At 41.1% G+C, this 23,300-nt stretch overlaps 1 protein-coding gene across 2 annotated transcripts in view; it reads left to right on the top strand.

Moving 5' to 3' along the window:
* The window catches only part of tenm3 (teneurin transmembrane protein 3), a 180,444-nt gene that overhangs the window by 99,763 nt on the left and 57,381 nt on the right, over positions 1–23,300 (top strand). For both annotated transcript variants that reach the window (XM_028409964.1, XM_028409972.1), the window contains 11 exons: positions 1,774–1,857; positions 2,436–2,560; positions 4,072–4,327; positions 4,866–4,967; positions 5,367–5,561; positions 7,204–7,404; positions 12,805–12,990; positions 14,972–14,998; positions 20,114–20,260; positions 22,497–22,627; positions 22,710–22,798. In XM_028409964.1, the coding sequence (XP_028265765.1) occupies positions 1,774–1,857; positions 2,436–2,560; positions 4,072–4,327; positions 4,866–4,967; positions 5,367–5,561; positions 7,204–7,404; positions 12,805–12,990; positions 14,972–14,998; positions 20,114–20,260; positions 22,497–22,627; positions 22,710–22,798 (1,543 nt within the window). The remainder of the gene's footprint in view (positions 1–1,773; positions 1,858–2,435; positions 2,561–4,071; positions 4,328–4,865; positions 4,968–5,366; positions 5,562–7,203; positions 7,405–12,804; positions 12,991–14,971; positions 14,999–20,113; positions 20,261–22,496; positions 22,628–22,709; positions 22,799–23,300) is intronic.

The raw sequence follows: 23,300 nt of genomic DNA, 5'->3' as shown, positions 1-23,300 counted from the left end.
CATTAACTGAGGGCAAACACACGGCACCTTACAGGCCTCAGGCTCAGCCACACAAAGAAGGAGAGAGAGAGAGAGCAACAGGCCTCACTGTCCCTTTTTAAGTCTGCTCTCCTGGAGGATTGGCTCCAGGATTGATCAGATGGAAATCAGGAAGTCATCACCTGGAGATAGAAAGAGAGAGGAGAGACAAAAAAGGACAAAACCACAACAACACAAGCCTACCCCCCGTTTTCTGTGATGCGTGTGATGTTTTGTTTGTCTTAAAAGGCGGTTTATGCATGTGTATGCAATGTAAACGATGATCACCTTGTTAGACAGGTTACAGTTCATCGAACAAAAGACACTTGTGTGTGGGTGTGTCATTCAAGCTGACCCCATCCTGCCAATCAACCCTTTGTCAAACAACACACACTGAAAACCGTCTGTGGTTCTTCTCCGTCTTTGTCTACCTGCCAGTCTCTCTCAGTTTAATGTCTCCATCTTTGTCTCACTATTTTCCTTCCTTTATTTCCCCCTTCGCACTTGTCTCTTTTCTGAACACAAAGCAGAGGCTGGATAGAATTGAACCGAGCAAGATGAGTGGCACACTCAGCTGGATGTTTACTGGAAGTTGTGAGGGTTTTGAATCTTAGCTTAAAGTGCAGAAAAGAAAAGTGAAATGTTTTTTCCTCAACACTATAAGACTGTTAGAGGTTACAGATGAAAAGTTGTAGGATCATGTTTTTGGTCAATAAAGGTGGTGAAAGGTGGAGAATTCTCACTCTCCTGAACAGTGTTCATCTTCAATAGCTTTAGCATAAGCTAATAAATCCCTGCAGATGTTATGACGTGTCTGGAGGATTTAGTTATCTTATTACAAGTGAATGAATTTCAGTATGGGAAGTGAGAGGTTAGAAATAAACATGCATGTGTGTCTGTGTGTCTGAGCTGGATTTGATGACATGCATTGTATGCTGCGGCTCATATTAATGTAAAGAATACATGTAATGTCTAGACTGCCATAAATATCACACGCTCAAACAAACACTCGCTGTGAGTCAGTGTTGCTTTACTGGCCAGATGTCATGACTTAAGCTGTTAAACCATAATGCTATGAACAGGAAGGGCCTATGAAATTACAAACGTTGAGCTCGGAGCATACACACACTGAGCAGAGTGTTTAACTAAAGCTGAGGATGGAATCTGTTGCAACTGATGCCATTCATGACAGATACATCAGTAAAAGTAGTTGAATAGACTTTAGGCGTTGTGGTATAATGAGTTGCCATCCAGCCATAACTGGTGTTTACCCACCTGTCACCATTGTTCACATATATACCATGAGTGAGTGCTTTCACACTGGGGCAGGATTTCACACGTCTCAATAACCGTCCTGATGGATGCTAACATTTGTGGGTGGTGCATGTCGTTCTACAGCATGGAGTCCTCAGCTAAACCATACGTACCCTGTAACTAATTGATTCTCCACAGAAGCATAAATCAGCCTTTAGACTTGGCTTAGATCATGAATCTCAGAGTTTTAATAACATCATTCAATGAACATGTGTCAAAATTGGATGATCAATTTCTACCTCTTGTTTTTTTCTCTCCAAACAAAAGTTAGTGTTAAAGTTAGAGAGAGCACTGTGTGCATTCATGATTGATTGTTTTCTCTCTCCAGCAGTTGTCAGCACTTTGAGAGAACCAAAGCTACTCTCAGTACGGTCTTTGTATAAATGATATTTTCGCAGAAACACAATGAATTATCTACATGTTGTGTTTTTTTCTCTGCAGGTAAAATGTTTCTTCTGGAGAACAACACCATAGACACAGGAGAGGTGGATGTTGGGAGACGAGCCATACAAGACGTCCCACCTGGTTAGACGCACACACACACAGACACACACACACAGTGTCATACTACAGAGTGTAAAATTTGCCAAACCTAAGTTTATTAGGTCCACATCAGTAGGAGTAATCTTGTGTAATGCAAATAGTCCTTCACACTCCTTTTAATGTTATGAGGAAGTGTGCTAATCAGCTTTATTTATAATTAAAAGCCTTTAAATGCATTTTGGCATTTGGCTGTTTTTATTGTTTTCATTATTGTTGCTGTATAATAAGCAGTTTTACAGAATACATATTTGGCTGTGTACAAAGGTGATGATGTTTAAAGCATAGCACATATTTATGGATGAAGCGATCAGTAAGCCAGTATGCTGCATCAGCAGCAGTTCAGGGAGATAAAAAACAAGATGGGAAATGAATAATACATAGCAACACAGAAATGCAATGGTTTTTAAAAAATATGTAATATGTGCTTGAAATTGTGAGAGTTGTGGGTCTCATCTATATGTATTTTTCTGTGCAAGCATATTGATTTATACTGTATACAGAGAGGAAAACATGAATCAGGAAGTCTTCAAATATTTGATTTCTGCCGTTCTCTCTCCAAGGTGTGTTTTGGAGGTCCCAGCTATATATTGATCAACCACAGTTCTTGAAATTCAACATCTCCGTCCAGAAAGACGCCCTTGTTGGCGTGTATGGACGCAAAGGCCTACCACCATCACACACACAGGTCAGTAACACGGATACATTTGCCTACACTTTTTCTCCTGTATACCTCAAGACAGTCACTGGATATAAAGGCTATCAGGAGACAAGTGCATGGATATCCACAATGTCTACAGAAATCAGATACCTCACACCCAGCAGGAATTCAAACATACACAAGTAGTAAGATGCAGCACAATCAACTATATAGTAACTTTAATTAATAAGACAGACACCAGGCCAAACCTCAATCAAACATTTCCTCGACTGTTCCCTGAGTCTTCTCAGTGCTCATGGACGGGAACTTGTATCTCACACATTCCCCACAGTCTGTCAGCCAGTAGTCAGTGAGCAGGGGTGACAGCTACTTTTCTATCTGGGTTACTTCTGTTAATGACGAAATGCACCTTCAGTACAGTGAAGTAGATGTCATGGTAAATGACATGGGTCATGACCTTGACATAAGATGTCATATGAGACAATAATATGAGATAAATAATAATCATATAAGACAACAATAATAACGATCAGTTCCAGAACCCAGGACAACATCTGAGTCTCCAGCTAAATAAAGAACCCATGTTGAAGCAAGAAGGAAGCTTTGTAGGAAATCTGATTAATAGCCGGCAATGGTTTGAGGTCATGAATATATTGTTGAGAAAAAAATCCTTTCTCCTACCGTCCTTTGGTCTTTCTATGTAGAACAAATGGCAAAAAACTCACAAAATGTCAAAACCTCAAACCTTTTTTTTTTATAAGAGTGTCTAGGTCAAGTGCGCTCTGGATTCTTAGTTCATAATGAAGTAGATAAGCCTCTTACAGAACTAAACTATTCCTTTAATGACTACACTTACATCTCATCTCTGTGTGGCGAATCATGTCCTCTATCATGAGACTAATCCACTTATCTTTAGAAGACAGCTTTATACAATGCTGTCCATATCATAGCTCAGCACTTAAGATAATAGAGCAGTGAGTGTGTATGCCCTTGTCATAACCTAATCCATTCAAGTTCTGATTTCCTTTTCGGCATGAGCACAAAAACACATGGTACATATAATATTGTTATCACTTAACAAGGTCGAATAAAAAGATAAGGTCATGGACTGAAAGTGAAACAATCGTAGGTCAAAGACATCATTTTTAAGAGTTTTTTTGAAGTTGCTCAGGGAAAAATGTCCCTGTGACACAGTTACAGAAAATGCCTGCATAAAGAAAACGTCCTTCTAAATTCAGCCGATACCCTTCCCATTAGCTGCTAAATGCTATCCTTTGTTTCACTGGACCTTGAGCAACTTAATGTCTGTGAACAGAGGTGACCATGGCAGTAGCTGACTGGATAGTTTACTTTAGAGCTTGCCACCTTCTATGTAACAAAAATTCTATATGTACATCCCGAAAGTTTGAAACTCATTTTTTACCGTGGTCTTATATCCCCTCTGCTCCTGTTGAGCTCCGATTCCTTCAGAAATATTAGTCACAGTTTGAAACTTTAGCCTAAAACTGTTCAATGTTTGCATGTTTCTTGTGTTCCAGTATGACTTTGTAGAGCTGCTGGACGGCAGTCGCCTCATTTCCAAAGACAAACGAGCGCTCAGTGACACGGATACAGTACATGTACACCCAGCCGGTTCCCACGAAGAAGAGTCCATCGGAGGAGTCCGACACACGCGCTCTGTGAACGTGCACGACGCCAGCTTCATCCAGTACCTGGACACAGGAATCTGGCATCTGGCTTTCTACAATGACGGACGCAACACGGAACAAGTCTCTTATAACACTGTTATCATAGGTGAGAGGGAGAATACTGCATGTCTCGGATAGGTGAGCTCTGTCTGTGAGGGTTTATTGACATAAAAACAAATCCAATTATAATCACAACACAATGAGTTATGCTTCTAGTAACCAACATTTATAGCTGATGGGTCTAGTGCATATACCAGATGGGATTTTGAATAAATGACAACTAATATTAAACAGCAGTATGTAGCAGGAAATAAAACGAATGGCCACAGCAGAGACCTGACAGTGGTAACATACCACACGTTTGTGTATATATGTGTGTGTGTGAGAGAGAGAGAGAGAGAGGACAGCGGGGTAATTGGATGTTAGAATGTGTTGATTGGACTGACTGGCTGTAACTACGGCAACCACAGAGGGAGCAGACTCTCAGTGCGGTGCGTGTGTGTGTGTTACGTACTGTATGTGTGTCTTATTTCTTAACATATACAGTTGCATATTTGTCCCATCCAATTAATGTGCAGCCTTAAACTCTCTCCCTTCCCTTTCTCTTCCTTTCTCTTTCTCGCATACACACACACTTAAATCAGAGTCCATTATGGAGTGTCCCCAGAATTGTCATGGAAACGGTGATTGTCTCTCAGGAATATGCCACTGTTTCCCAGGATTTCTGGGGCCCGACTGCTCTCGAGGTAAACACACATGCACAAAAACGCACACACGCACAAACACTCTGCCACCCATAGAGAGGAAGTAATTGTTGCAAGGTTGTTATCCCAGCAGTGAGTGTGACCTGCGCACTCTGAAGGCTGTGCCGTGCTGCTGTTGAGTCTCTCCTCACTGTCACTGTATTCTTTTAATAAAGGGGAATCCTTTGTCATAGGAATACACTGACCTTTTGCCTTAAAAACCATTTTGTAATAGAATCGCCTGTGTATATTCAGCTAGTTTGCATAGCCTCAGGTCTAGACAATGTTACATTACATATTAAGAGGCCTGGACCTACTCCATTAAACATAACTTCATCTAGTTTGTGAGCATGGTGAAGACACAGTAGACTTGTTGTGTCTAACTGCATACGTCCATTCCAGCGTCCTGCCCGGTGCTGTGCAGTGGCAATGGCCAGTATTCTCGAGGGCGCTGCCAGTGTTACAGCGGGTGGAAAGGTACTGAGTGCGATGTGCCTGCCAACCAGTGCATTGACATCCACTGCGGAGGACATGGTATCTGCATCATGGGCGCCTGCATCTGTAATACTGGTTATAAGGGCGATAACTGTGAGGAAGGTAAGGATGACGTCTTCAAACTTATGGACTTATGTCATTACAATGGCCACGTCATGTGACTTAGGTAGGGCAGCTGACGTTAGTGCCACCTCTGTGTCCTGATTGCCAGGTTTCACTGCTTGTGAGCCTCATTTTTATTAAAGCATATTCAAATCAGTTTCCTCCTGGTCATCTCTCTCAGAGGAATGAATTATTAAATATATTATGGCAGCTCATATGTTAAAGAAAGAAAGAACAGTAAAACAGTCCAGGACTTAAATTACTGTAAAATTCTAAAACAGCTGTAGGTGTTTTTGATTATGTATTTCTTTTTGCTCCCCTAGCAGTATGGCAGGTTTTATTATGTATGCAGATATATATTTTTAAATAAAAAATAGTGATGGTCCGGCTGTTGCTTTACACCTTAACACCCTGATGTTTTCATAAAACATTACTTTCACAACTTACTTTACTACATGCCTTGGAAAACAGATATATTGATGGTTACCCTGACACATTCTATTGTTTTGCATGACATCCTGCTGCTGTCACACAGGTGTACTCCATGAGAAGCTCAGTTGTGGTACAGCAGTAGGTAGAATGTGTCCAACTTGGATGCAGTCATTTTATACTCTACCCCTGCAGCCACCCACAGCTCACATTAGCTGTCAAAGCAGGCATAGCTAGTGGCAGAAAGAATCTAGTTTCCTAGATGGTTCTGTGGAACAAACCATCTGTCACTTCAGGTTAGAATTAAAGGTGAGTGTCCACAGTGTTTTATTTCTGAGCACCAATAAGACGTCCCTACATTAACATCATACATTACATATGATGTTTCATACATCTCATTATGCCACTGGCCTGCATGTTAAATTACCCTTGCTGACAGGTAGCTGATTATGATTGTGTTATAGCTGCATGGTAAATTAATTTACTCTAATCTGATGCACACGTCTGTGGTCACTGTCCAATTGCTGACAGGTTGCTGGCTAAGTCTGGCTACAAGCTATACACAACACTAATTTAATTTGAATTGATCAATACTAATCTGCTATTCACTGGTGGAACACACACACACCTACACACAGCGACACTCTGTAACAATACACACTTTCACACATACACACAGGCACGCAGATGCTCTGTATATGTACACACTCATACACATATGCAAATCACAGGGGACAGTAACCAGATTAGTTTCAGATTAGTTCAATCCTCGGTCACACTAATCCTTTGTGAGTGAGTGTGTGAGAGAGACAGAAGGAGAGAGTGAGCTCTTAACAACAGACCACTCTCTCTCTCTGTGTGTGTGTGTGTGTGTGTGTTAATCCTATTTACAACTGCTGAATCTGCAAATTTATGTCAAAAATGTCATGTAAGATTTCCAAGAAAAATAGCCCAACCCAGTCAAATAATGTTCATTTGGATGTAACATGCACAGAAGCATCATTTTAGTTGCTACTTCAATTTGTTCACAAGCCTCCTTAAAAACATAGTTTTCAATCAAGCTACTGGCGGATCTGCTAGAAAGAGGCATCTATGCCCATTATGCTCATTATCTGCAGCTATATATAAATATATCTGTCTGTTGTTGTCTGTCTTGTTCTTATATGTCTTTTATTTGGTACATTGCTAACTCCGTTGTGTCCTGTGCCAACAGTGGACTGCATAGACCCCAGCTGTTCAGCCCACGGTGTGTGTATCCATGGCGAGTGTCACTGTCAGCCTGGCTGGGGTGGAGCCAGCTGTGAGATAGCGAAGGCTATGTGCCCGGACCAGTGTTCAGGCCACGGCACCTTCAACGCTGAGACCAACACATGTGCTTGTGACCAGAACTGGACTGGACCGGACTGCTCTTTAGGTGTGTGGCGTGTTAATATTTGACTCTTTCCAGGTTTCGGTCAGAAGCTCTGCATATCTTGCAGTGTTTTGCAGAACGAATGAAGTGATATAATGAATTATTATAAAAGGATAAAGAAGGGGGAGATCAGCATAAAATAAAAATAAAAGCAATTACAGAGATGAACATAATTAAGATAACAGTGTTAGAGAAACAACCTCCTAGGAACAAGCGTAATTGATGGGATCTATAGCTTGTAAAACAACCAACAAGACATAAGGTGAATAAAACATTTAATTATGCAAAGGCTGTTCCTGTAAACAGAATTCAAATGAGCGATTAAAATGATGATTAAATGTGCTTTAGCTAGGCTTAGTGTACCCTCCTGCAGAGTGACTATGCTGATGGCAAAAACATCTTTCCAAGTTTGCCAGGAGTTTGAAGCATGCAGAAAAACACCAGAGGATTTGACTCTTCAGCTTGTGAGGAGGTGCGAGGTCAGTGACATAGCTTTTGGCGAAACCAATTAAGACTTAAGTTAAATCAGTAACCACTCCAAATCAATTCTTAAACTGTCCGCCGGCGAGTGAACTGTTCTGGTCTCAAGATGACTTTAAAGTGTGTGAGACACCCTGCAGCTGTGGTTGTTAGTAGCTGCAAACAGAAGAGCTGTCCCTTGGCAGTGGAGGGAATCAGAGTGCAGCGGTCTGGACAGTATAGTAGCACAGATTGTTTCTAAGTAGACAGCAGGACTCTTTCAAAAAGGGTTTGTGTTTTTTTTTAACATTATAACATTTTTGCCTCCATTAATTATTTCCAAATGCAACCAGCGGATAATGTGTTGAAACATGTCATGTGTGTAAATATATTTTTCCATCTGTTTTATAAGGTATGGATATGATATAGAGGGGTGGTCCAAAACATAGAGCTGAAAACGTAAAGCTGCATAAGCAAGAAGTTCACATGCTGAGTCAGCGCCCACCTGTCATTCACAGCATAATACACCAAACAAATGTTTTACCCTAAATAAAAAAACACAATTGTGACCTTGGTAGACACGCACACACTCAACGTTAACTTAACTTCCCTGCCAGGCGATCCTACCTGGATCCACTTCCTGCATATCAGCACGAAGGCCCACCAGGCCTCTGCAGGATCCTGCAGGGCACACCCCAAGCTTAGACTCTGGTGGTACAACTAATTAGGGCCCGAGCACCGAATGGTACAAGAGCCCTATTGAAACCCTTAGGATTATTATTTTTTTTTTCCCCCTCCGAGATCGCATTTTTGGAGGCCTTAACATGCCCAAAAACTCACCAAACTTGGTAGAAAAATTCATTCGCCCGAAAAATTTTGAAATTTGCTGACTTTTGAAATGCACATATAAAAATGGCTCTATAGCGCCCCCAACGCGTAGCCCCTCTGGCCGGTTTGACACAGGATTATGAAAATTGGCACACATATTTATCACCTCAACACGCACAAAAAAGTCTCTTGGACCCCCCCTCCAAACCCAACAGGAAGTCCGCCATTTGAAGGTTTGTGGCCATTTTTGGCGATGTGTGACCCTGCTGCCAAACTTTTCACGCCTCGCATACTTCAACGGATTGAGCTGAAATTCGCCGTGTCCACTCAGGACACCATAGGGAATAGACGCATTCCAAAACTCTTACAAAAGTCTGACGGTGTGGCCGGGGCGTGGCCTCAAAGTTTGACCATTTCTGAGGACACAGAAAGTCTCTATAACTTCTTCGTTTTCTGTCCGATCTGTACGAAATGTCACATGTATGATCAGAGTCTGACCCTAAACACATCTATACAACAATATTGAGGCTTTGACAGAGCGCCACCTACTGGCTACACAAAATGTTGTGTTTTCATAGGTTTTTCTGCCTGCCCCCCTGGCCTGTTTTGAGTAGGGGCATGAAAATTGGTACACATGTGTATCACCCCAAGATGCACAAAAAAGTCTCTTGGACCCCCACCTCCAAACCCAACAGGAAGTCCGCAATTTTGAAATTTCTGTTAATTTTTGGCGATTTGTGACCCTCCTACAAAACTTTTCATGCCTCGCATACTTCATCCAAATGAGCTAAAACTCACTGTGTCCACTCAGGACACCATAGGGAATAGACGCATTCAAAAACTCTTACAAAAGTCTGACGGTGTGGCGGGGGCGTGGCCTCAAAGTTGACCATTCGCCATTACAAAGGAACTCACTGTATTTATTGCCCTAATGCGTAGCCCCGCTGGCCAGTTTGACACAGGATCATGAGAATTAGCACACATGTGTATCACCCCAAGACGCACAAAAAAGTCTCTTGGACCCCCCCTCCAAACCCAACAGGAAGTCCGCCATTTTTAAATTTCTGTTAATTTTTGGCGATTTGTGACCCTGCTACAAAACTTTTCACGCCTCGCATACTTCATCCAATCAAGCTGAAAATCACTGTGTCCACTCAGGACACGATACAGAATAGACGCATTCCAAAACTCTTACAAAAGTATTACGGTGTGGTGGGGGCGTGGACTCAAAGTTGACCATTCGCCATTACAAAAGAACTCCCTGTATTTTTTGCCCTAACGCGTAGCCCCGCTGGCCAGTTTGACACAGGATCATGAAAATTTGCACACATGTGTATCACCCCAAGACGCACAAAAAAGTCTCTTGGACCCCCCCTCCAAACCCAACAGGAAGTCCGCCATTTTGACTCTTGTGGCCATTTTTTGACTATTTGTGACCCTGCTTCTAAACTTTTCACGCCTCGCATACTTCATGCAATTGAGCTGAAATTCACTGTGTCCACTCAGGACACCATAGGGAATAGACGCATTACAAAACTCTTTCAAAAGTATTACCGTGTGGCGGGGGAGTGGCCTCAAAGTTGACCGTTCGCCATTACAAAGGAACTCGCTGTGTTTTATGCAGTACTAATCATATACTTTATGCAATGTGGACAAAATCTTACAGTACTGCTATGGACCCAAGTCTGAACAGATATATATGCTAATAGGATGATACGGTCATAGCGCCATCTACTGCTAACAGGAAAGTTTGGTTGTAAACATGTGTTCGTTGTATATCTGTGGAAATGAGAGGAGGAGAGCATAGGACAGGAGAGTATAGGAGACGAGAGCATAGGAGAGAAGACTGCGATGACCCTGCGGATAGCAAGGTGCGCGAGGGCCCACAATGCTGCTTGCAGCTTTAATATTGGCTTGAATTTCAGTCAGAACTCCAATTTCAGTGGTGGGAGCAGTGAACCAGCTCCGTTTCTTGGCTTTATCTATCAAAGGCACATGTATCACATCTACATGTCCACTTTCTAAGAGGAAGATTCTAGAATCTCACAGATCAGATTGACCCTAAAATCGGCTTTAGTCACACAACTCACTGTTAACTATACTGAGAGCACCGTCAATGAATCGCAGCCAGTTTTAGCTCATTAACGTCAAGAAAGATCAGTGTCAATGCCTTACAAGTGGGATCTCCAAACAACATCCAAACCAACTTCTCTTCACATAATTTCCCAAATAATACAATAAATGCCATATTTATATCCTAGACCTTCTCAACTTTGTTTGTTTTCTTGTGATCAAATGCCTTTGTTGACAGCACATCGTTTCTGTGACTGATCATGGCTATAGATAAGGTTTGGTTAAGCACTTGTTTAAGGTCAGCGTGGTCGTGTGGTCATGGTTACAGGAAACCAAAATTGGCCGTCAGAAGGATTTTGTAAGCAAACAGCGGTTTCAGATGTCATGGTTGTATGCTTTGTTCACCCATTCATCCACCACCACTTCTTCCCTGAAGGGGCTGTGCTGTGGTATAACGATGTCACGATATTTTCATCCTGGCTTCACAGCCACAAGAAGTTGTCTGACAGCAAAATCTACAGTCGTTTTTGGCATCCTCGTGAAAAGCGCTATCTTTTTTTTTTTTGTTTTCTGGTGAGGACCACCTCACCACCTTCTGGCACTGTAGAGAGAGATAAAGCGAAAGAGAGACCTTAAGTGACAGCTCTGATGCAGAAAAGGAGGTGAGAGAGGAAAAAAAACTGGAGGAGGAATGCAGATCAGTAACAGATGGCTTCACATAAAAACAAAGACGAGAAGAAAGAAGTGTGTGTGTGTGTGTTCTCACATCTATTTGCATTGCCTCAGGCTGTTATACTGAGTATTGTCATGTCAGCCCATCAAACACACATCTAATTAAGTATTGTCTATTTCCAAACCGCACACACACACACACACACCACAAAGTACATACACACAAATACCTTTGCTTCTGGCTCATTGTTGACCTTTTCTCAGGATGTGTCGGGGCATTCAAGCACACACACATTATACCCACTCTAGCAAGTGTGGCATTTCATTTTATCTCTCTCACACACACTAATTTGTAAAATATATTATATATTTATGTAGTAATTCTTCTCTCTCTCTCTCTCTATATATATATATATACATATATATATATCTACATTCTTGAACCACACACAGTTCAGTCCAGGTGAAGTAGTGGGGACAAACCTGCGGTGAAATGTTATTTGATGGTTTCATTTATTTTTCATCAGCTTGTCTGGACTTGGTTTTGAAGAAAGTCAGTGCTGCTCTCTGAGCCATCACTACTTTCCTGTCCTTCTTTCATCTTCAATTTAGTCCAAATCAAATGTTGCCTGAGCCTAATCTTATGTAATCACTGCTATAGATATATAAATGCATAATAGGGCTGGCGATGATGGCGCAAACATGGTGCTGACACTGTGGATTTCAGGTGCTCCCAATTAGATGATCACTGAGCTCATTAGGCAGCACCTAATCACAGTGAAGGCACCTTTAGGCAGCGAGCAGTTGCTGCTGCTCCCTGCTTTTTTTTTCTTTTTTGTTCAGGCACAACTGGAAGAAGGAAATTAGTCAGGAGTTGATCAACATGTTGCCATGGAAACTACAGAAGCTGTTTTCATGGCACCCTGAATAGCACACCTCTCACAAGCAGTGACCAAACTGACAGTTTTTTTGAGGCAGCCTGAGCTGTCAGGTTACATCTCACTGCATATTACAGAAGGTTCATTGATAGTGTAGACATATAGCCTTCTTCTACTACAACAAGGAAAGTTCCAGGGACCACAAACAGTACTGTATACGACCACCGAATCCCTGACCTCTGCAGCCTTGGACCTTAGTGTAGTCACCAACTACCGCAAGCAGCAAGTTTTTCTTCCAGCCACAATCTCGTCTGCTCTATCCTCCTTATCATAAAAGTGTCTTTTATTTAGCATTATAGGGTATACATATTTTATGTGCTATGTGCAAGTTATATGACAATGCTTGCAATGTATGAGGCATATTTGAAACACTTTGCTTGCTTATAGTGATCATTTTTACTCCTGTTGATGTTTCCCCTTATTTCTCCGGCAGAGGTGTGTGAGGTGGACTGTGGCAGCCACGGGGTGTGTTACGGTGGTGTGTGTCGCTGCGAGGAGGGCTGGACAGGAACCTTGTGTGACCAGAAGGCCTGTCATCCACTCTGCAGCAAGAACGGAGTGTGTAAGGAGGGCAAGTGTGAGTGTGACCAGGGCTGGACTGGAGAGCACTGCAATATCGGTGAGTGGATCATGCAACGACTTGAAGACTTTGCTGAAAGACTATCATGTCTGTGAACAGTAGCTGACAAAAAAATGTTTGTGCAAACCACTGTACAGTTTTCCAGAACATTTTAATTTGAATTAACACGGTTGCAGACCTGCTTTTCATATCATTTTTAGAATCATTTCATTTTAGATTTAGTAGAATTTTAGGGTCTCACAGTCAGACACAATAAAGTTGTGAGTTGGCAAGGTCTTCTTCAGGGAGGGGACTTTATAGAACCCATGACAGATATATTACAGATTCTTGTCTTCATGGCTGCTGCCAGGATGAGATTAGAGCAAAATGATGCTGCTAATTATGTGGAAGTCCATGTTTGTGTTGGTTATTGTTGTCATCCAATAAAACGAGAGCTACGATAGTGCCACTAGTTTAAATGAGATCCAGGCTATAAAAAAATACAATTGCCCTTTAGAATCAGTCAAGGTTGGCTGCCATGCTGGGAATGCTTTCATTAAATTCTTTTTATCACCTGGGGTTAGCGCAGTAGTTACAACACTGCAGAAATTCGAATGTTATCGCTCTATAAGCACTCCCAAAATGCTATTTTTCTAGGAGAAGGTTGAATCTTTCCTTCTTCAGAAAACAAAAAATAGTCACTCAGTAGCATCACAGACTTGGCTTAATGAGCTCAAATTCTCTCTGCAAAAATGAGGAGTGTTCTAAGGCTATAAGCTATAACATTCTTTTTGACTTACTAATAAACATGATACGCTGCAGTCAGTGATTTCAGAAGGCCAGGCTGTTGAGTAGGAATAACAAACCATTGCTATGTATAACAGACCACTGTTGTATATAACAGACTGTTGCCATTAATGATAGCCCTGCATAACAGACTGCTGCTATGCATAATGGCCTATTGCTGTGTATAACAGACTGTTGCTATGGCACATTCTAGTCATTTTGTCATTTGACCATGACTCTGTTTTATTGGTCTAGTCCTTTTAAAAGGATTAACTCCAGCGCACACACCCTCACTTCCTGACAGCCAATAATTAGTGAAAGAGGTGAGTATGACAAGACTGGCTCTTGTCTCAGCCTCAGTTTTGGTCTTCACCCCACTCCGTAGCCACTTAATGCACTGGCTAGCAAGTTGCAAGTGTACAAGGTCATATGACTGAATCAGTTCAGCCCACAACACTAAAGAACAGCTCAGCGTTCGCCCGGTGTCAGCTACACCGACATCGGGATTGTGTTTCTAAGAGTAACCGTGGCGTGTTGAGCAACCCCATTCTGTTGTGTTGTGATAGTTTAACAGTGAAGCAGATTAGTTGTAGGGCCTCTGCGGTAGCTTGAGCTCGCCACCAAACCCTTCACTTAAAAAGGTATTTGTTGCCAAACAGACAAACAGCTACAGGATCGCTGGGAGAGAGCTCCAAATTGGCGTCAGTTAGTGTCAGTTAGACACACACACACACACTGATGCACAGAAAGGAGGACGCAGAGAGCATAACAACAGTGAGATGAGGAGGAATCCATTTGGAGCGCTTAGCCAACAAACAGCTTGTTTGTGGAGACGGCTTGTGTGGCTGGAGAGAGGATTTGCTCTTTTCTTTTGCATCTCCAATCATCACTAATGTCTCCTGGCTGCTGAAAACTCTGGCCTCACTGTGGAACTGGGTCCATATTCATTAATTGGTTGTTTTTATATTTGAGAATGAAGAGAGCCTAACATACAGTGTTCTTCCATTTTCCTAACACCAGTTTATTCTAGCAAAAAAAAAAAAATGACAGTTACACAGCACCTTGCCACTGCCCATGCACGTGTTTGAGCTGTGTCGGAATAATGTGATGTTGAATTATACGGTTTTCTCTTTTTCTATCTGTTTGACTGAACCTTTCTGTGTGTAATTTAATTTCGACCTCTTTCCTCTGCAGCCTATTTTTCTGAACTAAATGCTTGCTTTCTATCTATCCCTTCTCCCCTTCCTTATTAAAGCTCACAATCCGGACATTAGAGTAAAAGGTACTGTAATCTTTTCTCGTCCTCTCCTCATCACAAGCTTTTTCTCTGGCTCCCTTCATCCTTTGCTTCTCTTTTATGTACTCTGGAGCTGTGGCTGCTTCAATGACAGGCTCTTTGAATTCTTTTATTTGTTTATTTATTTACATTTTGGATAATTAGAATATGTTTTTATTTCCTCTCATCCCCTCTATCATTTTGACAGCACTAATTACAATTTCCTGTGCAATACTATTAAAATATTTTTTTTTTAAAATTGTACTTATCTGGTTTCCCATTTAACTAAAAAAAATTATTATTATTATAGTGTCACTGTAGTGACGGCCTCTTGTCAGAGAGCAGTCATGTTTTGTTGTCATTCTGTATGACCTAGACCACAAATATCAGGGATAGTGAAATAATGAAAGTTATGCTAAAATGTCCAAACACCTATTAAATAGTCACACGTTCTTTTCATGTAAATATTGTTTTATTTTGCAAAAACCTAATCTGATCAAATCTGAACATCGCCTTGCTGTGCGAGTGCACAAGCAGTCGACGATATGCATAAAAGTCTCTGGTGGCCTTTTGAAGTCCTGGCTGTGCTCGGAGCTTAGTTTCCCTGTAAACTGCTTCCTTGCCTGTCCTGGTAACGTCTTATTGCACAGTCAAACACTTGCTTTGGTGTGAACGGGTAATCTGGGTCACACGCATAGCTTTTGTGCTGAAGATGTCCATTATTTTAGACAGGGGATTTTAGTAATTACATGCATTTGCACAATTTGATAGCAAAGGCTCATTGCACTGTGATAGTATGAAATCATTTTTAGCTGATGTTAAGCCTCCTTCTGTGCAGCGCGGGGATGTTCTCAATAAGGTGCTCAGAGGCAGTGCAGTGTTGGGTAATAACTCATTTTGGATTATAAGGTCTTATGAGGCCTTTCTTTAAATTATTTACAGAATGATGTCAGTTATTACGTTGAGGGCGTAAATTGTAGCTATCTTGCTATAAAATGTACTTTCCCTGTTGCCCCCTTCCCATTCCAACTTTGATATAGTGTCTGCTATGAGTTTCTGAAGGGCTTTTCTGAGCTGAGATCTCTGTTGAGGCAAGGAAACAGTTTTGGGACTGCAGGTAAAGCCTGAAGCTGAGGTGAAATGACCAAGCAGCGAGCACCAGAGATGAGTGTGATGACTGAGTGATATGTCACTCCACTGAACACATCTCTAAACACAGTCTACCTCGGGCAAAGGAAAAGTACTCCAGTGATAGGACTGCCCTGCCAATGTGTGGTGCACTGGAGGGCAGAGCAGAAAGGTCTATATATGAACACTGCTGCAATAATAATGGTGTACATGCCAATATTTGACATGATCGGAATTTTACACACAATTAGTCTGCAGGATAGTTTCAATGTGTCGGTGCTATGGCAAATTATAGCAACGGGGACTTATATGCACATCAACAGATATATACAATTGTTTTGACATGAGAACTTTTTTTAGGAATTTAAAACTTTTATTAAAATTCTTGATCTCATTTTTTAATTAAAAAGGAAAATTAAAAATTAATTTAATTAAAAATTATTTAAGAATTGAGATTTAAAAAAACATAATCTGTGAAAATAAATTGTGCACATCCTAGATTCCTGAGTGTCTAAACATAAACAAAACCATAAGCATAATTATGAGCATTATGAGCATATGAGCATTTATTTTTATTTTTAATTTTTTAATCAAAATTCTTATTTTGAGATTTTAAACAACTTTTTGTTTAATTACAGAATGATTTGTTCTGAGATTAAATTAGAATACATTCTTTTTAATGTCAAAAATTCTAAAGAGAAACATGCATCACAATTCTGGATTTAAACAAAATTCTGTTTCATTTTCAGAATTCTGGCATGGATTCATTCAGACATTCATTTTGATTTTTTAAACAAAATCCTGTATTTAGTCTCCTAATACTAAGACTTAGCTAAATTCAGAATATTTGGCCTTCTATATCAAAGTCCCACATGAATCCTGAAAATAAATTCTACAAACTACAAAAAAAACAAAAAACAAAGATACACACAAAAATTCTGGGCCTGAGGCAGCTTTGATTCAAAAGTTTAGTTTCCATCCTTTTCCTTTTTCTTCTATTTGACAGTAACTGTGTAAGACGATGGATGTTGTGTTCTTCAACTTGCGTGTCGATGAGAGGAAAGTTGTTGTCGAAGACAGTTTCTTTGGTTCGTTTTTTGTTCGTTGGTTCAGCTGCCTTTTGTTCTTCCTCCCTGCTACAATGTGAATGAAGCCAGATCTGAATGAAGTGTTAAGGTTTACTTCTGTGTCTTTACATGACTGCGCTCCTGTAATCCCAGCTCTTCCTTCCTGTCCTCCTCTTCCTTTGGCTGCCATTTTCATCTATCCATCACAGAGTATATTTGGCAGTGCTGCTTTTGTTTGGATTTACTTTTTTTCCCTAATTTTCCTCCCTCTCTCCCTCGTGCCCTCTCCTATTCTCAGGATATAAAGGTAATTCATGCCAAAGACTTAATAAAGGCCTTACTGTCCCAAAATACAACCACTTCACACTCTGCTTTAACTTCTGATTCATTTCATGTCATTAAGATTCTCTTTTTTTCCCCCTTCATTTTCAATCTTCAATGCTTGGTGTACCTGGTTTTTGTTGTTTATTGTGTTACAATTCTTCTGCAGTTTTTATGTTTATTTATCTATTTGTTTATTTATTTCTCTGGTTATGTTGTACATTGTTCTTGTTCCTGTCCCTGATTCTCACACTATACAGATGAAGATGCACACAAGAAAACACACACACACACACACACACACACAAACAGACATGCACGCACATAAACCAGAGGTGTGTGACTCCTGTTTTGTCTTGCATCCACAAGCCTGATGTATATATAAATATATATATGTATGTGTTGATTTAGCCAGCTGTCCCTCCTCTGTCTCTTCTATCTGTCCTGTCCTCTCCGTCTATTGTTCTGTCTCTCCAGCTGGGCTTTGCTTGGTTCTGATACTCACTGTTTATTGATCACTCTATCTGATTGCCAGCCTCACTGTCTATTCTGTGATCGAGGAATGCCAAACAGAGGCATAAAGTATAGCCTTTTGGAGGCATGCAGTCCAAACCACCCTGTCCTCCCTGTACTTTGTGCACTGTCTATCTGTCTACCTGTTGTGTTTTCACATGGATTGTAACCTGTGATTTTGTTTCTTTCACTGACCAGAAGAACCAAAGGATCCCATGTTTAAAATGGAAATTTCCCCTTTTGAGGAGACGGATCAGATTTGGTCAGCTCACTGGTGTTAAATTTCAGATTTGGATAAATTTCACTTCAGATTCAAGTTTTTTAGATTATTTTGATTTTAACTTTCATTTCATTTTCTGTTTGTTATTTATTTTATTATATATATAAATTATTATTATTTTATACCTCTATAACATTCTCTCATTCATTTTTTTTAACAGATCTTAAATTGATCTGAACGCTGTAGCACACAGTAGCCATTTTGGCTGTAGGCAACCTTCGTGGTTCATGTGAAACTACAACATCAGCGCATTTCACCAAAAGGCTGACTGTCTGTCTGTCAGTTTGTGTCTCACATGTGGGTTAATGTACTGATCTGTCTTCTTTGTCTATCAATCTGTCTTTCAGTCTGTCAGTTCATTTGTTGGAGCAAGGTTCATCACACTGGGCTCAATGCCTTTCAGTACAGACCAGGATTTGACCACTATGGGTTTTTGAAGTCTGGGATTGTTTGCACTGAAGCTGCTCGAATTTTCTGCAGATATTCAATGTGTTTAAATGATTTTTTAAGCCAAAAATTCAAGAATTTAGCATGAAAAGCTCGGAGGCAGCATTGATAGCACGCTGGGGCAGACAAAAAAAATCAAAACGTATCCTTAGGATTTGTTTTATATGTATTGAAATTGTATGTGTTTGTATATGATTGCTTGCACTTAGTGTGACTCAGTCGCTCGCCTGGGCTCACATGAACAAGTAGCCTTCAGGTGCTCGTACAAAAACAAACGAGCCTGCTGTGTCCATAAAGATATTGTAGCTAATTGCACTCATTTCTAAAGAATCTGCACATATTCAGAGTGTTATAGATTTAAATAATATGTACTAATACAGCTGCTGCCTTTGCACTGTAAATCTGCAGTCAGACCTTTTTAGTTTGTTTGTGTTTGCATCACTTTCAAATACACCAAACTGATGCAAGCGTGTTTTCAGTTTATCCCAATCTTAACACATTTGGCTGGAACAGACAAAACAATAAGGATAAATTCTCACTGCAGAACTGTTTTTTCCACTAGGTTTTGCAGGTTTTATGACATGATGTAACACCTAGCTGTTAGATTTGTCTGAGTCAACATTAACATCAGAATGTGGAGCTGTTATTAAGGTTAAAAAGCTGAAGGTGTGTTGAACAGTGTGATCTTTTGCCTCATGCAACATTGTTCACCTCAGCTTTTGTTTGAATTTTTTATTTGAATGAAACAGATGCTGTTGTAATTTGTGCAGCTGCACACAGCCACACAACAAACACAAATGAACAATTGTTTTGCTAAAAAGATTAACAAGGTCTGTCCTAGTTGTATTCTTTTGAATCAGAGTAAATATCTGTGCACAGTCTATCAACAACGCTATGATTGTTTCTTAGTTTATGTCTGGACCACACCATATGTATTTAGTCATAGACGTTAGAATGAGAAGTCACCTTGGTGTGGTGTGGGAGGGTTTCACTCAGCAGTGAGTAAAAGCTGCCATGAACTCAGCCTCATGCCTTAAGACGCTGCCAACCACCCTCCGGCTGTTTCTACTTTCACTGGAGATTTATTGTCCCCTGATGGTCTCAGTGCTGTTTCAGAGGCTTTTCCAAGCTGAGAGGAAAACACTGCATGTGTTGTGTTTTTGGCAAGAAAACGGTCCAATGTTAGAAAAATAGAGGGGGAAAAATCCCTCTCATCTTTCAGCGCTCCAGTACAAAAGTATCTTTACCCACCTTCAAAAATGTATATGGGTTGAAGCCTATTTCACACACTGATGGCCATCCGTGTCCCCGTCCCACTTACTCTCACTCCTCTAACTTTTCTGTGTGTTTTTCCCCTGTGCACAGAGGGCTGCCCAGGTCTCTGCAACAACAACGGACGGTGCACTCTGGAGGCCAGTGGATGGCACTGCATATGCCAGTCAGGATGGAGAGGGGCCGGGTGTCATGTGGCCATGGAAACACTCTGTACCGATGGCAAGGACAATGAAGGAGGTACAATATATTTGCATACATGTACTGTTAAGAGAGTGGATATGGCTGAATAGATGGACAAGGTCAGTGTGTGTGGGAGCACAGGGAGTACAAGCAAAGATATTAGCTCAAAGTTAGCAGGTAATAGGCCCAGTCCTAAGAGGTCAAAGACTTACAACAGCCTCTCGTTCTGCTTCTATTCTTACTTGGAAATAAGTCATGGTCACGCTCTTCTTTGGTTGGCTCAACAGCCTCAGGTGTGTGCATGGGCATAACCTAACCATCGGCACCACAGTCCCGTTCTGGTGTGTATTCCAAGTCATAGCATCACACTCAAAAAAGGCCGCTTTGTCTTCTTATGTAACTGCCTGCTACATCTCCTTGCATGCATTTGTATTAGCCAGTAGTTAAGGCAAACTGAAACAATGTCAGAGCCCACCGCACAAACTGTGTCCCAAATTACAGGCCACTCCAAAAATGCAATTGTTTTCCTATATAGAAACCTCCCTCAAGTGTGGAAGGCAAATGCATCTCTCTTAATAGTGAAAAAATGCATCAGAATGATCCTATGCAGCCCAAGCTACCCGGTATAAACAGCTGAATTGAAAGAGTTAACTTGATCATGTTAAAATCAGCTGCAGTCTTCCACAGATAAGATTAGCCCATTATAATGGTGTAATCTTTGAGGGCTAGTCCACATATATATACATATCAAAGATTGCACACATCAAATTTGGATTTGTTAAATTGAGATTACAGATTGCAGGCTTCCTAGCAAGCTTTTCAGATTGTATGTGATGAATGATACCTGTTTAATTAACAACAGAGAACACTTAAAAAATACATAAATGATGAAGTGGCTACTCTGCTGCTCCCTGCACGTAGCTGTGTAGTTTCCTGCAGTGGGTGTTAACTTAACGTACCTTCAAACTGCTGGCGCTCAGCAGCCGCAGGAATGCACAACATGTAGTGTGAACCTTGATGTTACAGTGCAGTGGAAAGGCTGTGGTATGGCAGCCAAGATCGGGCCTTTCATGTGCAGTAAATGATCTGCAGAGAAAGGAAAGCTCGGAAACAGCAGCAAGTTTTCTAGACATAGCAATAACAGCGTCAAAGTAAAAAAGTATTAGCATAAGCTATCAGCTGTTTCATCCCACAGTGTCAAAAAGCAAGATGAGATCAGTCATTTAATTGGAAAGATGGTGAGGACTGAAGTGAGAAGGAAAAGAGTGTGTGCCTGAATTTAATGTCAGTCCCTGATGCCTGTTCTCCAGATGTACAACTGGCTTTTATAAACTAACAGAGACAAATGGCAGCCAGGATTTTATTACCTTGCATACCTCCTTCAATCCTTCTATCTCTCCATCTGTGTCAGCGCTCTGCTCCTCCCCCTCTTGCTCCATGTCCTTCACTTATCACTCCCTTCCTAATCTCTCTTTCCCACCATTCCATTCCTGCTTTTAATCATTTACATTGCAGCCCTCCATCTTTCCTCCTCCCTCCCTCCCTTCTTAACTTTGTCTTTATTCTTCTTGGCAGCACCTAATAAACACATACTGCTCACATACCGATTCCACTGTAGCCCCTCCATCTTCCTGTTGTTTTGATAGTGTACATTTTTTTCTTCTTTTTTCCCCCTTTTTGAGACCACAAGTTTGTGTCTTTCTTTTCATTACATCCTCTCTCTGCCTTTATTTACTTAGTTCTACCTCAGAAGCCCATTCATGTTTGACCTAGCTTATGAAAGCCCTCTCAGACATGGAAGAAATGATTTTTGTCTGTCCGGGATACATGCTAAGCTAGATGAAAAATGTACAAGACTCTCACAGACCCATCAAGCTGCCTGGTTTTATTACATACTTATTATAAAAGGAAAGCAGCTTTCACATGTTTGCATCAGACCAACGTCCAGTTATATACAGCAGTAAAGAATGCCACAAACTGCAGTTTCATTCGGCTGCCACTTGAGGCTGGCTCCGAAAGTGAGTGTTCAGATGGATGGAAAGTAGAGCGGCGTATGGGAAAGAAGTTCTAGATAACACAGCATCCAGTTCACCATGACAGTCCTCTATCTCTTTTTTGCATTCCTCTGTCCTCCCTGTTATTCTTAATCCCTTCATTATCCCTCATTGCTTCTTAATCCCTCAGTTACCTCCTCATCCCTCTAACCATCCATCTCTCTATCCCTCCTTCATCCACCTATGATTTTTCCACCATCCCTCAGCTTTGTGACTGTACTGATTTGTGTGTGTTTCAGATGGCTTGGCTGACTGCATGGATCCAGACTGCTGCCTGCAGCCGTCCTGTCAGAACCAGTTATACTGCAAAGGGTCACCTGACCCGGGGGAGGTGCTCAGCCAGTCTCCGTCATCACTGGCTCCTCAGCAGGTGGGAAAGGAAAGGGGGACACTGATTGAGAAAATAAAACATGTGCAGCCGTTTACCTATTGAATTGTTTCAATTTGTGCAGGCTGCCAGGTCTTTCTACCAGCGCATTCACTTCCTGGTTGGTGCTGAATCCACTCACACCATCACTGGAGACAGTCCGTTCAATAGAAGGTAATCATGTCATCATTTGCTCTATCTCATGTACATGCAGCAGCCGCCTTGCTGTGGAAGCACTGTGAGCTTCAGACTTGACGGAAGCACTGGTTATTGCACCTGATTTTGCAGGAATTGTTATCCTACAGCTGGAAATTTAAAAAAGTGAAGAACAGGCTTTTAACGTAACTTTCAAGTTTTACTCATGATTGTCGTGAAACACGAGCAACCTACAAGTAGAGACAACTCAAACATCGCTTTGTGCTTACAAAATCAATAACAATTTTACATGAATTCACAGGAATCAATGGGTACACCATTTCTCCAAGTGCCCACAGGTTGTACCAATGAAAACAAAACAGGGGCTCCACATGTCATAGAGGTTTCTCTCCTGCAAATTTCTGATCAAACCTATGATCACCTGCATAGAATAAAAATCTGTATAGTAAAAAGGAAGAAGCCCAGATGTCTCTCTCTCTTACAGTTTACAAGTGGAATGGTATCATTTTTGGCAATTTGT

This window comes from Parambassis ranga, chromosome 1, assembly GCF_900634625.1.
Source record: "Parambassis ranga chromosome 1, fParRan2.1, whole genome shotgun sequence".
Classification (NCBI taxonomy): domain Eukaryota; kingdom Metazoa; phylum Chordata; class Actinopteri; family Ambassidae; genus Parambassis; species Parambassis ranga.
Note: the sequence above shows the minus strand (reverse complement) of the source record. Positions and strands in the feature narration are given on the sequence as shown.